The 19,502-nt window shown below is 44.9% G+C and overlaps 2 protein-coding genes across 3 annotated transcripts; one reads left to right on the forward strand and one right to left on the reverse strand.

Annotated features, from left to right (window-relative positions):
- Positions 1-11,735: 11,735 nt before the first annotated feature.
- LOC147863555 (pentatricopeptide repeat-containing protein At5g39350-like) lies at positions 11,736-14,706 on the forward strand. Of its 2 annotated transcripts, XM_087319546.1 has the most exons (2): positions 11,736-11,910; positions 12,403-14,706. In XM_087319546.1, exons 1-2 carry the CDS (start codon positions 11,748-11,750, stop codon positions 13,779-13,781), a joined length of 1,542 nt encoding a protein of 513 aa, XP_087175672.1. In that variant the 5' UTR covers positions 11,736-11,747; the 3' UTR covers positions 13,782-14,706. The 2 variants fall into 2 exon arrangements, with proteins under 2 accessions (XP_087175672.1, XP_087175671.1); XM_087319545.1 differs by having other exon boundaries at positions 11,736-14,706.
- A 643-nt stretch (positions 14,707-15,349) lies between these two features.
- On the reverse strand, positions 15,350-17,566 carry LOC147863556 (putative transcription factor bHLH107). Its single transcript, XM_087319548.1, has 3 exons — positions 17,465-17,566; positions 16,517-17,040; positions 15,350-16,130 (listed from the first exon to the last, which is right to left on the reverse strand). The coding sequence occupies exons 2-3, from the start codon at positions 16,988-16,990 to the stop codon at positions 15,651-15,653; spliced, it is 954 nt and encodes a 317-aa protein (XP_087175674.1). The 5' UTR covers positions 16,991-17,040; positions 17,465-17,566; the 3' UTR covers positions 15,350-15,650.
- Positions 17,567-19,502: the final 1,936 nt, after the last annotated feature.

Consider the following 19,502-nt stretch of genomic DNA (forward strand, 5'->3'; position numbering starts at 1 on the left):
AGGGGGGCTAGATAGGATTTGCTAGCTTTCCAACCTAGATTTTTCGAGTGAATCGGGTGTTTATTGTGAAGGTGAATGAATATCGGGCCGAATTTTCCGGTCCCCTTTCCGTGAGTGTGTGTGGGACTTTTGGCGGCAAAGATGTATGAATGTACTCTATCAGTTTCACCTACAACACTCTTCTTGAATCCAAAAATATACACGATTTGGGGCGTTGTAAAAGAAGACTATATACTTATGCATGTATGTTTTGTGCAGGACAACGTCCCCAAGGATGATACTTTTTTTTTGACAAGGTGCCAAGGATTGTTTCTTTCTAGGGAAAACAACATTATTGATGGCATCTATATTTTCGATGATGGATTCACACCCGAGCGTCGGTAGTGAGAAGATAGTGTATTGAGGTGGATTCACACTTACATGTCGGTCGTAAGGAGAAAAATAGACCATAATGTCACGACAAACATGTCATTTAAAAGACGCATGAGCTTTTCAAGCCCACCCAAATGTGTGCTTGGTACATATCATTGTTACATGTATGTCCCTCATAAAAAAATAAGTGGATATACCGTACCTTACATGCTTAAAACCATACATTAAAATGTTTTTTCAAACTCAACTCCATGAAGAGGGATGCAATCAGACAATCAAACGACATACTCCGATGTGGGACACTTTGGAATAGTTTGATTAATGTTTTTTGAATATAAAATGATCAAATAATTCAGAACCCATGATTAACCAATTGGGATCCAATGATTGGAGAAACATTATACTAATCACAACACTAATTATAATAGTGTGAAATGTAATGTTAATGGTCCATATTATTAACCTTATTACAACTTAATTCGTCAAACCACAACACTAATTATGTTTTTGCTAATGACAATGTTAATCATAAAGGAATAACTCAAAATTAAATATCTAAGCATTCTATAGTAAAGTGTGTACAATGTGTGTTCTTTGAATGATATATCTACCAATTCTATTTTGTTTTTTGGATGAATATTATATTTCGCAAAATATGAAAACATGGTTTAAGCAACGTGGCACCCCACCTTTTTTTTAACAAGAATATTCAAGGATACTTAAAACATTTACTAGAGTGCCTAACACTAATATTAGCATCATAAGAACATATATCGTGAACATAGATTGGTACATACATGATATTCGTGATATTCGCCATGCGTGATATTTGAGAATAATAAATGGCCCCAAGAATATTATGTATAAAACCATTCAACTTGCAAAATAAATTTACATAAAAAAATTAATTAGAACAATCACGCATTAATAGAAATATGATCAGGATCAAGCCCCCTTTTTAGTTTCACATAAAAATATCCACAAAATCTAGAGAGACTATAACAGGGGAGAGTTTATGAACCATTATATTCTAATTTAAACTTCTAACTTCTAAGTAACACTTCTAGATTTAAGAGTCTATGCAGTGTGCACTATCATCTTCATCATCCATATCTTCAAGGTCATCAATAATATCCTCGTGAACTTCATCATTTTCATCAATAACATGGTTTGGCATTCTCAAAAGCCTCTCATCATCATCTTCTTTGTTGATCATATCTAATGTTACTTCAATAAGGCATAATCCCCTTTCCCTTATTCTTCTAATGAGACAATGATTTGTATGTAATAAACCAATTTCTCAACATGAGCATGAGTCAATCTTTTTTTTAAAAACAAATACTTTTACATCTATCCGTATTCCTATTCACATGCATTTGTGGGGAGGCCCTACAAATGCGAATATGTCAATCTATGATTGTGAACATAATTGATACAATGCCATATAATCCATACAACTATCCAAAATATAGTATGAAATCGTGTTTACAACTACACTATGTACATCAACAATTCTGTTCTTGAAACATGGCTTTACAAAACCTTAGTTGACATTTTCTCTCACAACCCAAGGGTTGGAAACTTTGCACATATAAATCACCATATATTAATTCATTGAAGAAAATGAGATCCGAAACTTTTGTGAGATCTTTGAAGTTTTGTATGTTTGTATAAAGTCATACTTGTTATATATTGCAACGAATGCAATGGCCTCAATAAAGCCCTTGGATTAAATAGGAATTCGACTCAACTGGGAATGACCTAAATTTTCATCAAATTATTTGAATCCAATTTGGCCATCGTTACAGTTGTGAGTGCACAACGAACTTTGTTGAAGGTAACCACCAGCCGCCGTTATGGCGCCCTCTCGCACCACGAGGTCTCGACTACCTGCCCGACGCCCTGAGCCATTCGAAGGAACTTCCGACTCGGCGGTCACTGACCAATCCTTTCCCGAGCAATCGGAGGCTTCCCCAGTGCAATCCTCGCCACCGGACACTCGATCGCGAGTTGATTCACCACCAAAACCCCCGCCGAGCCCTCCGGAGGTCAATCAACCGGAACTAAACCCTTTTCCGGTGCTACCAGAAGACCTAGAGTACGACATCATGCCGTACCCATACCCACGATACACTGACGGACCAGACGCGGAGTCACACATCCGTGCCTTCATATCCACGTGGCAGGCCAACCACTCAACGCACCGCCTCACGCCGGCCGAAATCGATGCCTCAAAGATTGCCGAGTTCACACTCTCCCTCGATGGACCGGCCGCACGATGGTACTCTCGCCTCAAAATAGGAGAGGCCACCACTTTCCAAATCGTGCGCACAAAGTTCCTTGAACTTTTTCATCGCGAGGTGCCTAAACGGGAACTGCTCCGGCAATTCTTCTCTATATGCCAGGAACCACACGAAACGGTCGCGCAGTTCACGATCCGGTTCCAGGATCTCTACAGACAAGTGGCCGATGATGTCTCGGCACAACATATACCAGACATTTTCCTGTCCAATTTACGAGAGCCTCTCCGAACGACTCTCGCACTTACAAATTTCGCCAACCATACTATCGAACAAGTCATAGCGCGGGTTCTCGCCCTCAATCGGACCCAGCACGACGCGGCCTTCTCGATGACATCCTCTCAAAACGCTCTTCCCCAAGAGGACAATCGCTTTCGCCAAGCTCTCCAATGCACGACGTGTTCAGGATCAGGGCACCTGGCCCTCGAATGTCCCCACCGACCACAGTGTCCGATCTGTCAGTCTCGAGGTCACACTGTCGAGCAGTGCGAATATAATATGCTGAACCGCACAACGACGGCAACGGTCCGCCAGATCGAGCCAAGAAATACATACTCTCGGTAGGACGAGCGATATGCATACCGAGACCAGGATAACGACTGACCGCGATCCCCGGATCGACGGCGCCGAGACGACGACTACCGACGTGATGATCGTCGTGATCACTATCGCGATGACTGGAACGACGATTATGCTCGATATGATGACGATCGCGATGACCGGTATGACCGACAGAACTCACGCATTGATCGGCGAAACGGCAACCGCAACTCACGCAACAATAGAAGACATAACGACAACTGCCGACGGGACGCTCCTCAAAATGACCAGCGCAACTCCAACGCATCTCGGAACAACCCACCACCAAACGAGATTGGGAATCAACAGCAACAGCTTCCACACATAGACCGAGCAGACACCAGCAGCTCGGCCAACGTTACGTGTTTTAAATGTAACCAACCAGGCCACTACGCCACGCAATGTCCAACAACCGACCGTGGCAAGGCACCCGCGGTGAACAATATCATGGCTGATGTTTAAACCGTCACTACCCGGAGTAAAGCGTAGACTACACAGTGGCAAATCCAGGATGAAGTTCGTCAGGCAGCAAAAGAATGGATCGACACGGGCAATAAAAATAATGTCGTGCGCATGCAAACTGACATCAGAGACGGGCCCAGTGAAGCACCACAAACCTCAGTACCATCCACGTCGTCGGAGGACGACCAGCTATGGGATGTTCTTACCAACTCCTGCATCTCGTTGCCCCTACATAAACTGTTACCACTCCTGCCGAGATTTCGGGACACCTTGGCGGCACTCCAGGCCAATACTAAGCCCGTGACGCCACCAATACACCTCACCGAAGCAGGAACCGGTCCACCACTCATGGATTCTCAGAACCCAACCGTGCGAATCATCATTAAGGGACAAAGACCTACATGGATGCATCATCGACGGCGGATCCGGCGTAAACGTTATTAGCGAGTCAACGTGTCACAACCTCGGCCTGAATCAATGGGAACCATGCTCCTTTTGGCTTCGGATGGCCGACACCCGCTCCGTTCGCCCCATTGGTTTAACCCGCCATCTCGACTTCACACTCAGAGGCCACATGTTCACGATCTCGGCCGTCGTGCTAAGACTGGAGACACAAGGCGCCTACCCAATGTTACTAGGTTGACCATGGTTGCGTACAACAAATATCAAGAAACATTGGCAACGCAACATGATCTCGTTCCGAAGAGGCAAGACAAAAGTCAGAATCATCACTGAAGAACGAATCCCCGTCGCCCTCAACACTTCGCCGTTATACGCGGAAGGGGTCCATATGCTTGACAGTTTGGCCGATGAGGAGGTCGATGACTTCCTAGATGATCATCCCACGATCATCCCTCTCTTCGAAATCAATGCCTTACCAACCATAGAGCCACCTAAAGACGAGGAAGTGACGGAGGAATCACCACCCCAAGATGAACCAGATCCAACCACAGTTGCCAAACTACGCCATGCTCGGGAGGCTTTCAAACGCGAACTCGCCATTTCACAACGAGTCAAAGCATCAACCCTGGAAACAATAAACCTCGGCTCGGGCGAGAATCCCCGTACATTACAAATTGCCGATAATCTACCAACCGGAGAACGGGCATCCCTCGTACGATTTCTCACCGACTACCAGGATGTTTTCGCTTGGTCTTACATCGATATGAAGGGGCTGGATCCTCAATACTACCAACATCAAATTCACATCTTACCCGACACTCGGCCGGTTCAGCAGAGGCGCTACAGGATGAACCCCAACTATGCCGCTAAAGTCAAAGAGGAAATCGACAAACTACTCCGAGTGGGCTTCATTCGCCATGTTAAACGGGCCATGTGGTTGAGCCCGATCGTAGTGGTCCCAAAGAAGAACGGAAAAATCCGCGTCTGCGTCAACTATCGGAAGCTTAACGCGGCAACAGTCACCGACGGTTTCCCTCTCCCATTCACGGACAACGTCCTCGACACGGTAGCCGGCCACGAATGCTACAGTTTCCTCGACGGGTTCAGCGGCTATAACCAGATAAGAATGCACCTGGAGGATCAGGAGAAAACCGCTTTCGTCACGGAATGGGGTGTTTTATTAGCAGAAGTAATGATGTTCGGTCTAAAAACGGCGCCGGCTACGTTCTAGCGCATCATCACCGAAATCTTTCATGACTACATCCCGACGTTCATGCAAGTCTTTCTCGACGATTTCGCCGTGTATGGCCATCGACGGGAACACATGAGCCAGTTACGACTCTACTTGGACCGATGTCACCAAGCTCGATTGAGCTTAAACCCGGCGAAATGCGCGTTCTTAGTCACCAACGGCAACCTTCTCGGCCACATTGTCAGTCAAGAAGGCATTGCTATGGACCCGGATAAAGTAAAGGCAATCCTGACCGCCACCGCACCCTCGAACGCTAAGGCACTAAGCCGATTTTTGGGACAGATCCGGTGGCACAACCGAATGATACGACACCTGGCCGATTTCGTGACACCTTTACATGCGGCAATCCATCGCCTTCCCTTCCAATGTACGTCAATCGAGGACACGACCTATCAGACCCTGAAACTAATGTTGTCACATGCCTCGGTGGTCCAGTCTCCGGTTTGGTCCGAACCGTTTCATGTCTTCGTAGATGCTTCGGACATCGCCATCGGAAGTGCCCTGATGCAATGCACACCCCCGAATTGGTATAGGCCCGTGTACTACGCCAGCTGTCGGCTCTCGACCGCGGAAAAGAATTACTCCACCACCGAGCGGGAGGCCCTCGGTATGATTTATAGCATCAATAAATTCTGACATTACCTCTTGGGCCGGAAATTTACCTTTCATGTGGATCACTCGGCCCTTCTTTATTTGGTCAATAAACAAGCCCTCACCGGACGGTTGGCTCGGTGGATGCTCCTACTCCAAGAGTTTGATTTCCAGATTCAGCATCGACCCGAGGTACAACATGCCGTCGCCGACTACTTGAGCCGTCTTGAGTCAGGGGAACCGGCGAAAACAACGTACGACGAGCTACCTGACGCCAACCTATTTAACTTGACCACGATGCCAGACGATAACGAAGATGAATGGATCACGAAGATGAATGGATCACGGAGATGACCCATTTTCTCACTACCGGTTTACCTCTCGAGCACATGCCCCTTGACATGAGAAAACGCCTAGCAGTGCGTAGCCGGAATTTTTGCCTCGTCTCGGACATTCTCTACCACAAAGGCTCGGACGACATATGGCGCCGAGCGATTCGGCAATTCGAGAAGAACGCCATTCTTCAGGAGGCCCACCAGGGAGTAGCTGGGGGGCACTACGCCAGGGATTCCACGGCAAGGAAAGTTTGGCAAAGCGGATTGTGGTGGCCGACAACAAAGAGAGACGTTGACGAGTTTTGCCGTCAGTGCGATTTGTGCCAACGACTGGGGCAACCAATGGAACAGTCACGCATGCCACACCAGTTGATTCTTCCGTTGGACCCATTTCAAAACTGGGGTTTGGATTTTGTAGGCCCTTTCAAACCACCCGCGGCCCGTACAAGGAATAGGTATATTATCGTTGCCACGGATTACTGCACCAAATGGGTCGAGGCTAAGGCACTCCGAGACAACACGGCGGCATCCACGGCTAAATTCGTGTACGAGCACCTCTGGTGCCGTTACGGATGCCCAATCGAGCTTGTTAGTGACCAAGTGGGTACTCCATCAATCATATAATACGTGAGCTTACACACCACTACGCGGTGGTGCACAAGAAAAGCACACCATACTACCCGCAGGCGAACGACTTGGCGGAATCGACCAATAAAATCCTCCAAACCATACTGAAGAAGATCATCAATGAAAACAAGACCGATTGGGATGACAAACTCCAGAGCGCGTTGTGGGCGTATCGTACGACTTTCAAAACAAGCATCCAATCAACCCCCTTTCGAATGGCGTTCGGGTTAGAAGCCGTAATGCCCGTTGAGTTCCACGTCCCGAGCCTCCGAGTTCAAATCAAAGCACGGCTCCCCGAGGCCCAATCCGAGCAATACCGGCTGGAACAACTCCTCGAACTCGGCGAAGACAGGATAGAGAGTATGGCCCAGCTCGAACAACACCAACGACAACGCAAGGCTTTCGTAGATCGACATCGAAACGGGTTGGAAAAGGAGCTCACCATCGGCAAACCGGTTCTTCTTTTTCAAACACGACTGGGGTCTATGACGGGAAAATTAAGATTTCGGTGGACCGGTCCATTCTGGATTATCGACGAGTTCAATGGGACGTTCCAGCTCGGAACACTCGCCGGCGACACTGTCAAAAGCTGGGCCAATGGTTTCCGATTTCGACCATATCGAGGCACTACACCACCCAACCCGTTTCGGGAAACCACCACGGAGGAGGCCACGTGTCCCCCTGAATAAGGACTCACCCACCTTCTTGAAATTAATAAAGTAGGTAGGATTAACCATAGTTTAGCCCCGATTAGCTACACCTACACCACCCACCTAGGCACCCACAAATTTAGGAGCACCCCTCGCCACCACTCATTTAGTACCCTATTTAAGCACATGCAAAGCACTAGAAGCACCCCACTCACCTTCAGGACACGTGGTGCTAGTCACTTATTATGGCACCCACGACTCAGAATCTTCAGGATTCGCTTCGGGCACAAAACCCTAGGAGTAAGTTACTAAAACCGTTTCCAAAACGCAGCACAGACACAGAAGTTCATTATCGCTCCCAATCTCCATCGCTCTCAAGCTCAGAAGCCCCTTCTCGCTCTCATCGCTCTAAACGCTCTCGCTCTCAAGCCCTCTTTCGCTCTCATAGCCCCTCTGTTGAACTTCCCCTTCCTGCTGTTCCTCCTCTGTCTCGCCCTCGCCTCATCACTCTTCTTCACTCTTCCCCACAGTCAAACCCCGTCTCCATCTCCACCATGCCTCTTACCGCTTCAACAGAAACCCGCGCCTGGCTCCAGGAACGAGGAATGGGCGGTTACCTAAAGATCATCGATGCCCCCGCGCACCTAGATGCCCAAGGAGTGGCTAAACGTATTTGTCTCGACGCCATCACCAACAACGTGCTTCGGGCTGTTTTGGACCTGCAACGGGGAGGGGACCATGAGGTCGACATACCCCCGGCATCGAAGCTGAAAGAGTACTTCGGTGAGTACTCAGCCTCAAGGAAGGCATATCGCACGTATGGCGGTCCCAACAGATCTTTCGGGGAGATTGCTTGTATATTGATGGAGTATGTGTTCGTGCATACGAACCCGACGAGCATGCCGCAGAACAAGGCAACCATCATCATCAGCGCGTATGAAGGAAACAGAGTCGATTGGGGAATCATCACAGGCGAAGGACTCTGCGCCGCCTTAGCCTCATTCCAGTCCGGTAAGAAGATGTTGTCTGTTCTTACCCACTTTTTGATGGTTCTATACCCACCCTCTTCTCTTCCTTCCCCTCACACACTCACGTCCCCACCCCCACCACGAAGGCAGAGAGAGAAATTCGTTGCCATCAGCCACGAAGCATGGGAGGAGCCCACATCGCCTTCACCTCCTGCCGCCGACCAAAACCCCGCATCTGCACCACCACCCACCCAACCACAACAAAAAAGGGCAGTTTCTGAGACCTGCCAAGAATGGGAGGAGAAGATAGCCATGGAGGACAACACGGCAGATGATGTCACCATTCGACAGGCAACGCCGCGCCCCTCGGTAACTTCCCCAGGGCCTAGCCCACGCCCCAACACACAGCAGGCAGCACCACCACGACCCCAGAAAAGGAAGCAGGCGGAGGAAACGACACTACCGGCCCCAGAACCCCAAACCCAGCCGAGCAAGAGAAGACGACTCAACCGCGAGTCCTCGGCAGAACAGAAAGAGCCATAACAGGAGAAAGCCTTAGTTGTCAGCCAGAGCAACCTGGCCATCATCCCTGAGGAGGCATCACTGAACCAAGGAAAGATCGAGCATGGGCAGACAACGCAGATCTCGGAGGATGAAGTCCTCGGGTATAAAGACCTCCCCGCGGAGGCTTACAAATTTAGTGCGCTCTTACGCCTCGGTACGACATTCGAGTTGGTCGACTTCCTCGCCAGAGCCCAAGTCGCGGCAACCGCTCGAATGGCGGAAGAGCACGCCGAAACAAAAATGATTCAACGCGTGCTATTAGGTGAAATTGAGCTCCAGGACGATAGGGCTTTACAAAAAATAGGGAGAAAGAAGTAGGCAAAACAGGCCGCTCTCCTCATGGAGGTCCCCGAGTTGAACACGGCCCTTATCGAGGCATATAGGGACCTGGATCGCACTACGCGGGCAGCCAAAGACATGGCCCGAAAGATAAAAATAGCCCAAAAACAGGCTAAGGTGGCTACGGAATTATGGCACGCTGCGAAACAGAAACTGGCAGCCTGGGAGCAAAACCGGCTGCAACAACATCTCTTGAGCCTTCTGGCCACGACCACCGAGGACCTCCACGCATAACAATGATGGATGAAAGCACCGTCACGGATTCAATCCTGACGATCCAAGCCAGCACACAAACGGACTCGTTACAAATGGTCGAGGCCTGCACAACAACCGAGGCGGCCACGCCCATGGAGAAGACCAAGATACCACCCCCTCGTCCACCCAAGGAGGTGGCAACCCAGACAGAACCCCCGCTCCAGGATTACCGAGCGGAGCTTAAAGAAGAACAACGTCGAACCGAGAGACACGAACAACGGCATCAGGAGGCGATGGCTCGCCTAAAAGAAGACGCTTCCAAGCAGATGGCCGAGATTAGAGCCCAGGCCGACCAAAGGATACACGAGCAGAACGAAGCACTGGGCCGGGTACAAGCGCAAGCCGCGGGCAAAGAAGCCGAACTCAAAAGCAAGCTGGAGGAATACGCAGCCACAGTGGCAGAGAAAGAGAAGGAGGTCCTAGACCTACAGGCCGTGCTCAACAATGCAAAAGACTGGAACCACCGGCAAGAGGAAAGAAATCGCCAACAGGAGGAGAGAATGATCGCGGAGAATGCCGAGCTGCAGAGTCAGCGTACGACCCTTAAAGAAATGGCTGACGAGTTTTTCATCAAATGCAAGCTACTTTCGGAGCAAAAAATGAATTATCTGATTCCTACTTCGCCCTACAAGAAGAGAGAATCGTCGAACGGGAACAAGTCCGGGCCGCGTGTCAAAAAGAATGGGAGAAAGCTACCGAAGAACTCACCAAGCATTATGAGCAGTTTATCCAGCTTGTAACCGCGGATGCAAAGAACACTCAAGCCACCTATGAACTACTAGCAAAGAAGCTTCAGGCCGAGGTCAACGACTTAAAACAGGAATTAGCAGTCGTCCGAGCATAGCTCGACATGGATGAGACACGCATCAGAATACTGATCGAGAAACAGCGCCAGCACCTCACCAAAAAGGTCGAGGAAACATTAAGTCGCACAAGAGACGAATGGGCAGCCCAAGCTGCCGAATTGCATATTTTACGCGCCGACGTCGAGAACCGACGGAAGGAGGGCCGCGGCTTTTACAAAATGGACGAAGCCAGCATACAAAACCTGCGTGCAGATTTAACCGAGGATTACCAGTCCTTGGCAAAATCTCACACCGCGGCAATCGAGCAAATACTGGAGGACTTCAATGACGGTCAGATGTTGTTTCGCCTGGAAGCAGAAGCCTTCGAACGAGAACGACTCGCAGCCATCCCAACCAGCCCTCCAACGGCCACAGAGCAGAAGGAAGAACCTTCCAGCGAGGGGATCACGGACACGGCACAGGAGGAACTTGCCCCGGCCAACAGACCTCCCGAGGACGCCCACACGGTACCAGATCCAGTCGAAGTAGAGGTTAGCGCCCTCGAACCCACACCCCCACCAGAAGAATCGGCCGCACCTGAGGCGGACGCCCGAGAAGATATGATACCCCCGGACCAAACTCAACCCCCTGCGCCGACAGTCCAACCAGACCACCCTGCCACCACCCCAGACCTGACATGTATGTGGTGTATGCAATTGCGACCACAAAGTGTGATAAAAGCACGAGGATTGAATGTAAATATTCATGATAGATTGAATGTGTGGCACCGTGGCAGCAGGTGTCCCTGTCCCATGAGCTTGGCAATGCACACATAAATGTTTAATCTAATCCCTCAAGGTCTTGCAAGAGCCCTACCAGAAGTTTTTGGGAAGATTTGTAATCTTTTCATTCCTTCAGAGATATCGTTCTCTTCCCATGCAACACGCCGATCTTTTTGAGTTATATGAGTGGAGATGTAAAGAGTGGAAATCAATAGATGGGTTAACTAGGGCTAAGAACCTATTGTGTAAAAGGAAGCCTTGGAGTGTATTCTAGGGTTCAATACCAGGGAGTAATTCTAGGAAACATTTGGGTTTGATTGAGTGGGCAAATCTACTAATTAGGGTCATGGGTCGGAGGGTCTCCGGTTTACTACCGCTAGGCCTATATTTGTAAATTTGTAATATTATTAACTAGTAAAGAAATCATGCTTTCCATATAAATTTTCTCTCGCTCGCTCGCTCGCAGTCTGCAGAGGTGGAATGAATGGCCCGCTGTCGCAGAGCACTTCCTTCAACAACTCCATCGCCATCGCCATCGCCATCGCCATCGCCATCACGTCTTCGCAACGAAGATGGGATTGCAGATAAAGACGAACTCATCCTTTTACTCAAATCTTGTGCTTCTTCTTCCCCCTCACCCCATTCAGGTATGCTCCTCCACGCCTACATCCTCGAATCTGCCATTCCTTTGGATGTTTTCCTAGAGAATACCCTCCTCAGTATGTATTCGAAGCATGGATGTTTAGAGGATGCTTCTATTGTCTTTCGACAGATGCAAGCTAAGAATTCTGTATCATGGACTGTCATGATCACATGCTATACAAAACATGGCCGTCATAAAGATGCTTTAGATATCTACAAGTTCATGGATTTAGATGTGAAATTAAATGTGGTCACTGTTGTATGTCTTATACATTCTTGCACTTCTCTTGCCGAAGTGGAATGTGCCAACTTCATACATTCAGATGTATACAGACATGCATTTGAGCATGATGTTGTCATAGGAAGCTCTCTTTTGAATATGTATGCTAAGCATGGTTACTTTGATGAAGCAAGAAAGGTTTTCCACGATTTATTGCATAAGAATGTGGTTACTTGGACCTCGATGATTGTTGCATATTCTGACCATGGATTTGTAGATCAAGCTTTTGAGCTTTTTGAAAAAATGCAAAATGAAGGAGTGAAACCAGATCTAGTCACCTTCCAGAGTGTGTTGAAGGCATGCATTTCTATAGGATCTCTAGATGTAGGTAAGCATTATCATGTAATTGTTCTTGATGCAGAATTGGTGCATTCTGTTTCACTTGAAAATGCCCTCATTAACATGTATGCCAAATGTGGCAGGTTAGATATTTCAAGAAAAATCTTTGCGAAGATGAAGAGAAGGGATGTCGCATCATGGTCTATGGTTATTGCTGGATTTGTTGAGTGTGGTCTTACTAAGGTTGCAGTGGAATACTTCAAGAAAATGCAAATTGAGATGGTGAAACCAAATGATGTTACATATATCAGCATACTCAAAGCATGTGCGAACATGAAATGTTTGAAGGATGGACAGATGATTCATAATACCGTCTTAGAAGATGAGTTTTGGGGTGATAATTTTGTGGCAAGTGCTCTCATTGATATGTATTGTAGGTGTGATCAGATAACAGATGCCTTTCGTGTATTTAATAGTTCAGCTATGAAAGATGTAGTTTTGTGGACAGCAATGATTGGAGGATGTGTCCAACAGGGATGCAATGAAGAAGCGTTGGAGTTCTTTGATGAAATGCAGATTAATGGTGTGAAACCAAATGAGATCACATTCGTTACCTTGCTCAATGCATGTAGTTCTCTATTTTCTTTACAACGAGGTGCTCAAATTCATCAAGAAATATGTAAAAATGGTTTAGATTTAAGTATGGAAATAGGGACATCTCTAATTCTTATGTATTCCAATTATGGACAGTTAGAGGAAGCACGACGTGTATTGGAAATGTTGCCTTCTTGGAGTTTAGTTGCATACACAGCTATGGTTGTTGCATATGCTCAACATGGCGATGGTAAAGAAGCGCTTGAACTTGTACATAAAATGCATGGAAGAGAGATGAAATTGGACCATATTAGCTTCATCGGCATCCTTACTGCTTGTAATAATGCTGGGCTAGTTAAGGAGGCAGTGGAATTATTTGAGTTAATGCAAGAGTATTATAATCTTTCACCTTCCACTAAGCATTATACATGTATGGTTGATGCCTTTGGTCGTGCGGGCCAGATAGAACAGGCAGATAACTTGGTCACAAAAATGCCTTTACAGCCAAATGTTATCTCAAGGAGAGCATTGCTTGGTGCTTGCAAAAATCATGACAAGATGGACTTATCTGACCATGTAGCAAAACAAGTACTCTATTTTGAACCACAGGAGGCAGAAGACTTTGTTTTATTAGCAAACATTTACAGTGCAAATGCTGAAAAGGATGATATAAACTACTACTTAAGAGGGAGTGGAACGACCAATAATCCCGCAGTTATCTAGTGTCACACACATCTTTTGGTCAAATGAAATAATAATATTTTGGACCAAAGATGTAATTTGGCATTCAAAAGATAGAGACGTCACAGAGTGAAATTGGGGGTTCCATCCAAAATCCCACATGATAGCAATTCAACAAAACCATTCGGAATCAAAATATTGCCCAACAATTTGGGGTGTCTGAGAACTACTCTGACGAGAAGATGCAGAAAACTCATACCAACCATATGTTTCCATAATTTTGTGGCGTACAATTCTTTTATAATCGGCACAAAAATAGATCATAGTCATTTCAAGAAAATTGTCAAAGAGCACAATTGAAAATGATGAATCTATCCTGAATGCAATGTGTATCATTTTGGATGCCCTTGTGGCCATTAAATTCTCAATTCAGCATGGTTGGTTGGAAGCGAACAAACGACTCATGTATCCTCTAACCAAAGGGATCTTCTATCTACAATCTGAGGATCACACCAAAAGCTCATTTAGGAAATCCATTATGCTCCATCTAAAAAGTACATCTGCTTTGTAGTACACTATTAATTGTGGCGAGAACTTTAGCATGGTGCTTTTAGAGCCTCTAATTCAGATGCACAAATGGTTGCTCAAGTGAAGCATTGTACATATTACATTTTCTGATCTTGTACTAAACACATTTTTAGCAAGAGAGCGCATGTGATATCAAGGATGAAGCAAACCTTGGGCTAAGAGAATTCTCTCCCTTGGCTTAGCTACCTGATACCAGCAAAAAACGGATTGTAACATTGTTATTATATGTAATGATCTCAAAATCTAAACTTATTCTTTAATTGATATCTCTTAGGAGTTATATAAATTAAAATAATGTTAGGGGAACAATGATCAGTCAAATTTACAGCAGTTAGTTCTTATTCGGTTACAATTAGTGGGTAATTCTCTGTTGATTTTTATCATTTAAGATGAAGGGGATTGCAAGGATTTGTCGGGCTTTGAATGATTACATATTCATGATGCTATTTCTAGATTAACAGATCATGAAGAAGAAAACAATTTGCATTTGTGTTTTGTGTAAGCAACATTGAATGTGCACATCTACTTTCATTCTTGATTGAGTACCTTCATAAGACTGTCTGACGTAAGGTAGATTATCATTCCTGCTCTATATTTTGTCAAGAAAATAACCTAATCCATCCTTGTTCAGGGGTACACCATCTTCTAGTCATTGGCTAGCTATTGAGGAGAAAACTGATTCCTCTCATCAAACATTCTGTACATGTGTAACCCTCTCTATGGTAGCTGTGACATTGTGGTTTGCAACCTCACTAACACATATATTGTATGTAGAATATAGTCGTACACATTAGAACTAAGAATGTCCTGTTTTACATTAAAAATCTAGCAAAACGGTAGCTGATTCATGTTTTATGTCAAAAAATTTATGTAAGAAACACAATAGAAGCCAAATAGCATTTTATGACGTACCTTCCATTAATAAACTTGGTAATAAACTACTCCACCTCAAAGAATACACTCATACTTCCATTAATAAACCCTAATTTGGAAAACTTGGGATAATAGAATACACATTTCCCAAAAGAAGATATCGTAATCATATGGTTACTAACTTACTACAACTCGTGGCCTATTTTACAAAAGTTTTTATAGTCCAGATAGCTGTGCAACAACTGCCAAGCTATACACACGCATGAAGGCATGACATTTGCCCAAACCACTTGAATACATACATACACTACTAAGCTTTTACCTATAGATATCTCTAGAGCCAAACACGTCCATTTTGATATACATTGACATATCTATATCAATCAATCAATCAATCTATATATAAATCTACACACATGATGATGAGATTGAGGTAAAAAACCTTATCTTCTATGGTCTATAAGAACCGAGCCTTACGGATTTTCTAGATTTACCTTGTATTGATTCCCCTTGTTCTCCTGGCCTTTCTATCACAAGTTTCAAAGCATGCTTTACTTGTTTAATCATCAATTCTACATCCTGCAACCCTCCTTCCTCCTCCATGTCCCAAGCTTTTGGTGCTACTACAAAGACATTCTTGATCCGTCCTCCCAGAGTCGATATCTCGGCCTTCAATGTCCGGAGCTCAAGTGCATCAAACGTTTGCTTTAGTCCCGACATTAAATCTACATGATCTTCGCAACACAACGAAACGCGCAGTGTTGTTAACCTACCTTTCAAGGTAGGTGATGATTGGTTGTTCTCTCTCTCGACCTTGAGCTCATTGCTTTCAGTAGGCATCAAATCACCATATTCATACACCTCTGAGACCTTGCGCTTCAATTTCTTGACTTGATCTACCACCTCCCCCAGTAATGATGCCTTGTCGACCTACGCAGGAGGATACGTCATGATATGATCCATCTAATACTTTAAAAAGAAAATGTTAATACTCAACATCACCTAGATATCGCTTATCTAGCAAGATTTGAGGGCAATATACAGTTAGAACCAGATTTTAGCTTTTCATCTTCATAAATTCCACAAAATGATCTAGGTGTATTGAGAAATTCCTGTCAGAGAGAATCTAATCCCAATGAAGGAAGGAGTATCATATTAAGCAAACTGAGAGTGATTTCTTTCTTACTTTTCGTTCTTCCAAGTTGAAAGAGTTCTTCCATCCACAGAAAATGATGATTTCCCATCCACAATCATATAATATACACATAGACAAAGCAACGCAACAGAAGAATTTAGTGGTTATTTCTTTATTTTACCTTGAAAGAGCTGCGGAGGATAGTTCTTAAAGTAGCCAAATGGGAATTAATTCGTTCACGCCGTCGTCGCTCTGCTTCACTGTGGATCTTAGAAGCAACAAGGGCTTTTTCTTCTTCTCTGGTTTCTTTAATCAGTGTTCTACGGGGTGCATTCACAATCTCACCCTTGGATTTATCGAGCACCAAGGACCTCGAAACATATTCATGATCATCATAAGGTGGAATATGGTGAGCCAAGACTGCGTTCTTGATCATGACATGATGTGATGAGTTTGTAGCACGAGGATCAAGAATGTGATTATAGCCATAAGAGGGTAATATACTGCCTTGAATCTGTTGAATCTCGCGCGCATGATCCGGATTCATAGTATAATGAAGCATATTATTGTTGGTGGTGGTGTTGAAGAAGAACTCAGAAAATGGTGGTTGGAGAGCATAGTTCCCTATCACTTGTTGCCCATTAGCATAACTCATGAATCCTAATATAGATGTATATTGCAAAAATCTTGACTTGCAGAGATGATCTGATCATTAACACATTGGAATTTAATACTCTTGCCAGAGACTCTGAAGCTTGGAACACAGATATATTCCCAGATTTTTAGCCCGACCCTCTCAGCAGGATTACCGATGAGAAGATGGAGATGGTTTGATAATGGCGCCTGAGAGAGGAGAATGAAAAGAAGAGACGAAAAAAGAGCAATGAGAGGATGAAATTTCAGATCAGTTTCAGACACATACACACACACACCTCTCTAAGATGATGATGAAGAAGACTGCGAAAGTTCTTTATTCATAAAAGAAGAGAGTTAGGGAGGACATATTTTGTGAAGCCAACATCAGAACATGCTGATACACATACATACATACATACATACATGATACATACATATATATTCTATTTGTGTTTGCAGAGAAAACAGTGGTGGGTGGGTGGATGAGACATACCAGAATGAGCTTCCTGGCTATGGCGGATGATATCAGGAAGCAGAAAAGAGGAGTCAAGAAACAAAGAACGTACGACAGAAAGAAGCAGAAGAAGCAGAAGAAGAAAGAAGAGATGATGGAGATGGCGATGGCGAGCTCTGAATTCAAAGCCTTTTCGCGAACAAACTTAGAGAGAGAAAGAGAGAGAGAGAGAGAGAGATAGAGAGACATCTGCGACAGGCGCAAGGCGAGTTAGCTGTCGATGACGTGGCACCTCTCGAGCCCCTCCACGTCAGCACGGCAGAGAGAATATATGGGAGCCGACGTGGCAACATCGTACTCTGACCTAATGTCACGTCAGCAATAGGAGCAGCAGCATCCGGGAGGACATGCTAGCGCTGACGTGGCATCATTGCCCCTGCACCGCCTTCCACGTCAGCATGTCGGGGGAAGCTACAAAAGTGTGTGGTCCCGTCCATGTCAGCATCCGGGAGAAAAATACGGAAGCCGGGGGTTGTCTCCCTCGGGTGACATGGCCACCTTCGAGAAACACGAAAGTCTCGGAGCGACCCGGGAAATCACCACTTTGTGTCGCCTTTTATTCCACTTGAGCAACTCAGAGAATGATATGAGATGTGGGCATAGGGAAGAAGAACCACATGCCCTCTCTCCGTCCTTACCATCTTAGCACCTCCGAGAAACATACAAACCCTAGGTGTTGTATAACCGCACTTTATCCCTTTCGGGTTAGTGTCTCTTAAGAAAACATGGACCACACTTTCTCTCCCTCTTGCGTCATTCTTTTCGTTTCGCTTAAGGGGCAACCTTTCTTGCATCATCCGGTTACATAGGGCTACTAATGATATTCTTAGATAACCGAATTATTAAGTCCAAAAGGATGAGAACAACATTCTTACTAAACCATATTACTGAGCTTAACAGGTACCTTGTAAATAAGCATGAGATGTACCCTTCACAACAAGCAGTGTAATATTGACAATTTTCTTTTCTACTAATTTAATGTAAAGGGTGTGTGTGTGTGTGTGTGTGTGAGCTATCTTCGTTCTTTGCCGGCAACTTCGTTGGAGTGCATTCACTTGACCCTGGCGTAATGTATCTTGCAATTCAATGACAATGCTTGTAAGTACCATCGTCCTTTCTATTTTCTCTACAAATTAGTTGTAAATCAGCACAAGAGTATATATTGTTTTGGGCAAAATTCGCATATTTGAACACATCTATATAAATCGTCTTGCTTGTACAACACACATGCCCTTTTGTTTATTTTCATAATGTCATAAGTCGTTTTCTAATGACTCATAAATTGCAAGTAAAAACATGTGTCATTGCTAATGCTTTACCTACACAGTTGCTAGCATTGACCTTGTTATTCTTTTTATTCTAGAGTAGGTTTTTGCTGAGAGTACGATGGGCTACATTGTGTTTGTAGAGAGGTGTTTCATCGACATAGTATGTATCACAATGCTCTATGTTTGTATAGAAGTGTCTCACTAACATAGTTTAAAAATGCTATGGGTAAGGTCACCACTTTCCAAAATATTCTCAAACCAATGCGTGCATGGTTCTTTCATTATGGAGAAATGAAATTCATGGCCTTTTAAACATATCCAAGAAAATAAAAACTTTCTAGTGAGGTTTTTGGGGAAAAAAACATTTTAGACAATAATGTGAAGCCATTGATTTTTGCATAATACTATTGCCTTTCATGTTGTAAACACTAATTGCAACAAATTGAGCTTGAGTATCTTAAGGATTAATGTTGAGTAAACCCACTTGTTATGTGCATAACCATAATTAATCATGAGATAGGTTTTTCATAGTTTTCCCTAGTCTTATGATGAGTATGTGTAGGTTAAATCCGAAATGAACAAGGGTATGGATTGAACAACAATTCTACAATGCGAGATAATTATTAAGCATATTATCTCTTGACGTTTTCACATGAAGTAGTCAAATGTGAACACACTAGGGCCTAGGGTTTCAACCTATATAAGAAGGCATCTGACCTTCTTATCAAAGGAGGCTTGGCTTATGTTGA

This window comes from Azolla caroliniana, unplaced genomic scaffold (assembly GCF_043228905.1).
Source record: "Azolla caroliniana isolate FFs.n. ecotype wild unplaced genomic scaffold, voAzoCaro1.0.p SCAF_5, whole genome shotgun sequence".
Classification (NCBI taxonomy): Eukaryota; Viridiplantae; Streptophyta; class Polypodiopsida; order Salviniales; family Salviniaceae; genus Azolla; species Azolla caroliniana.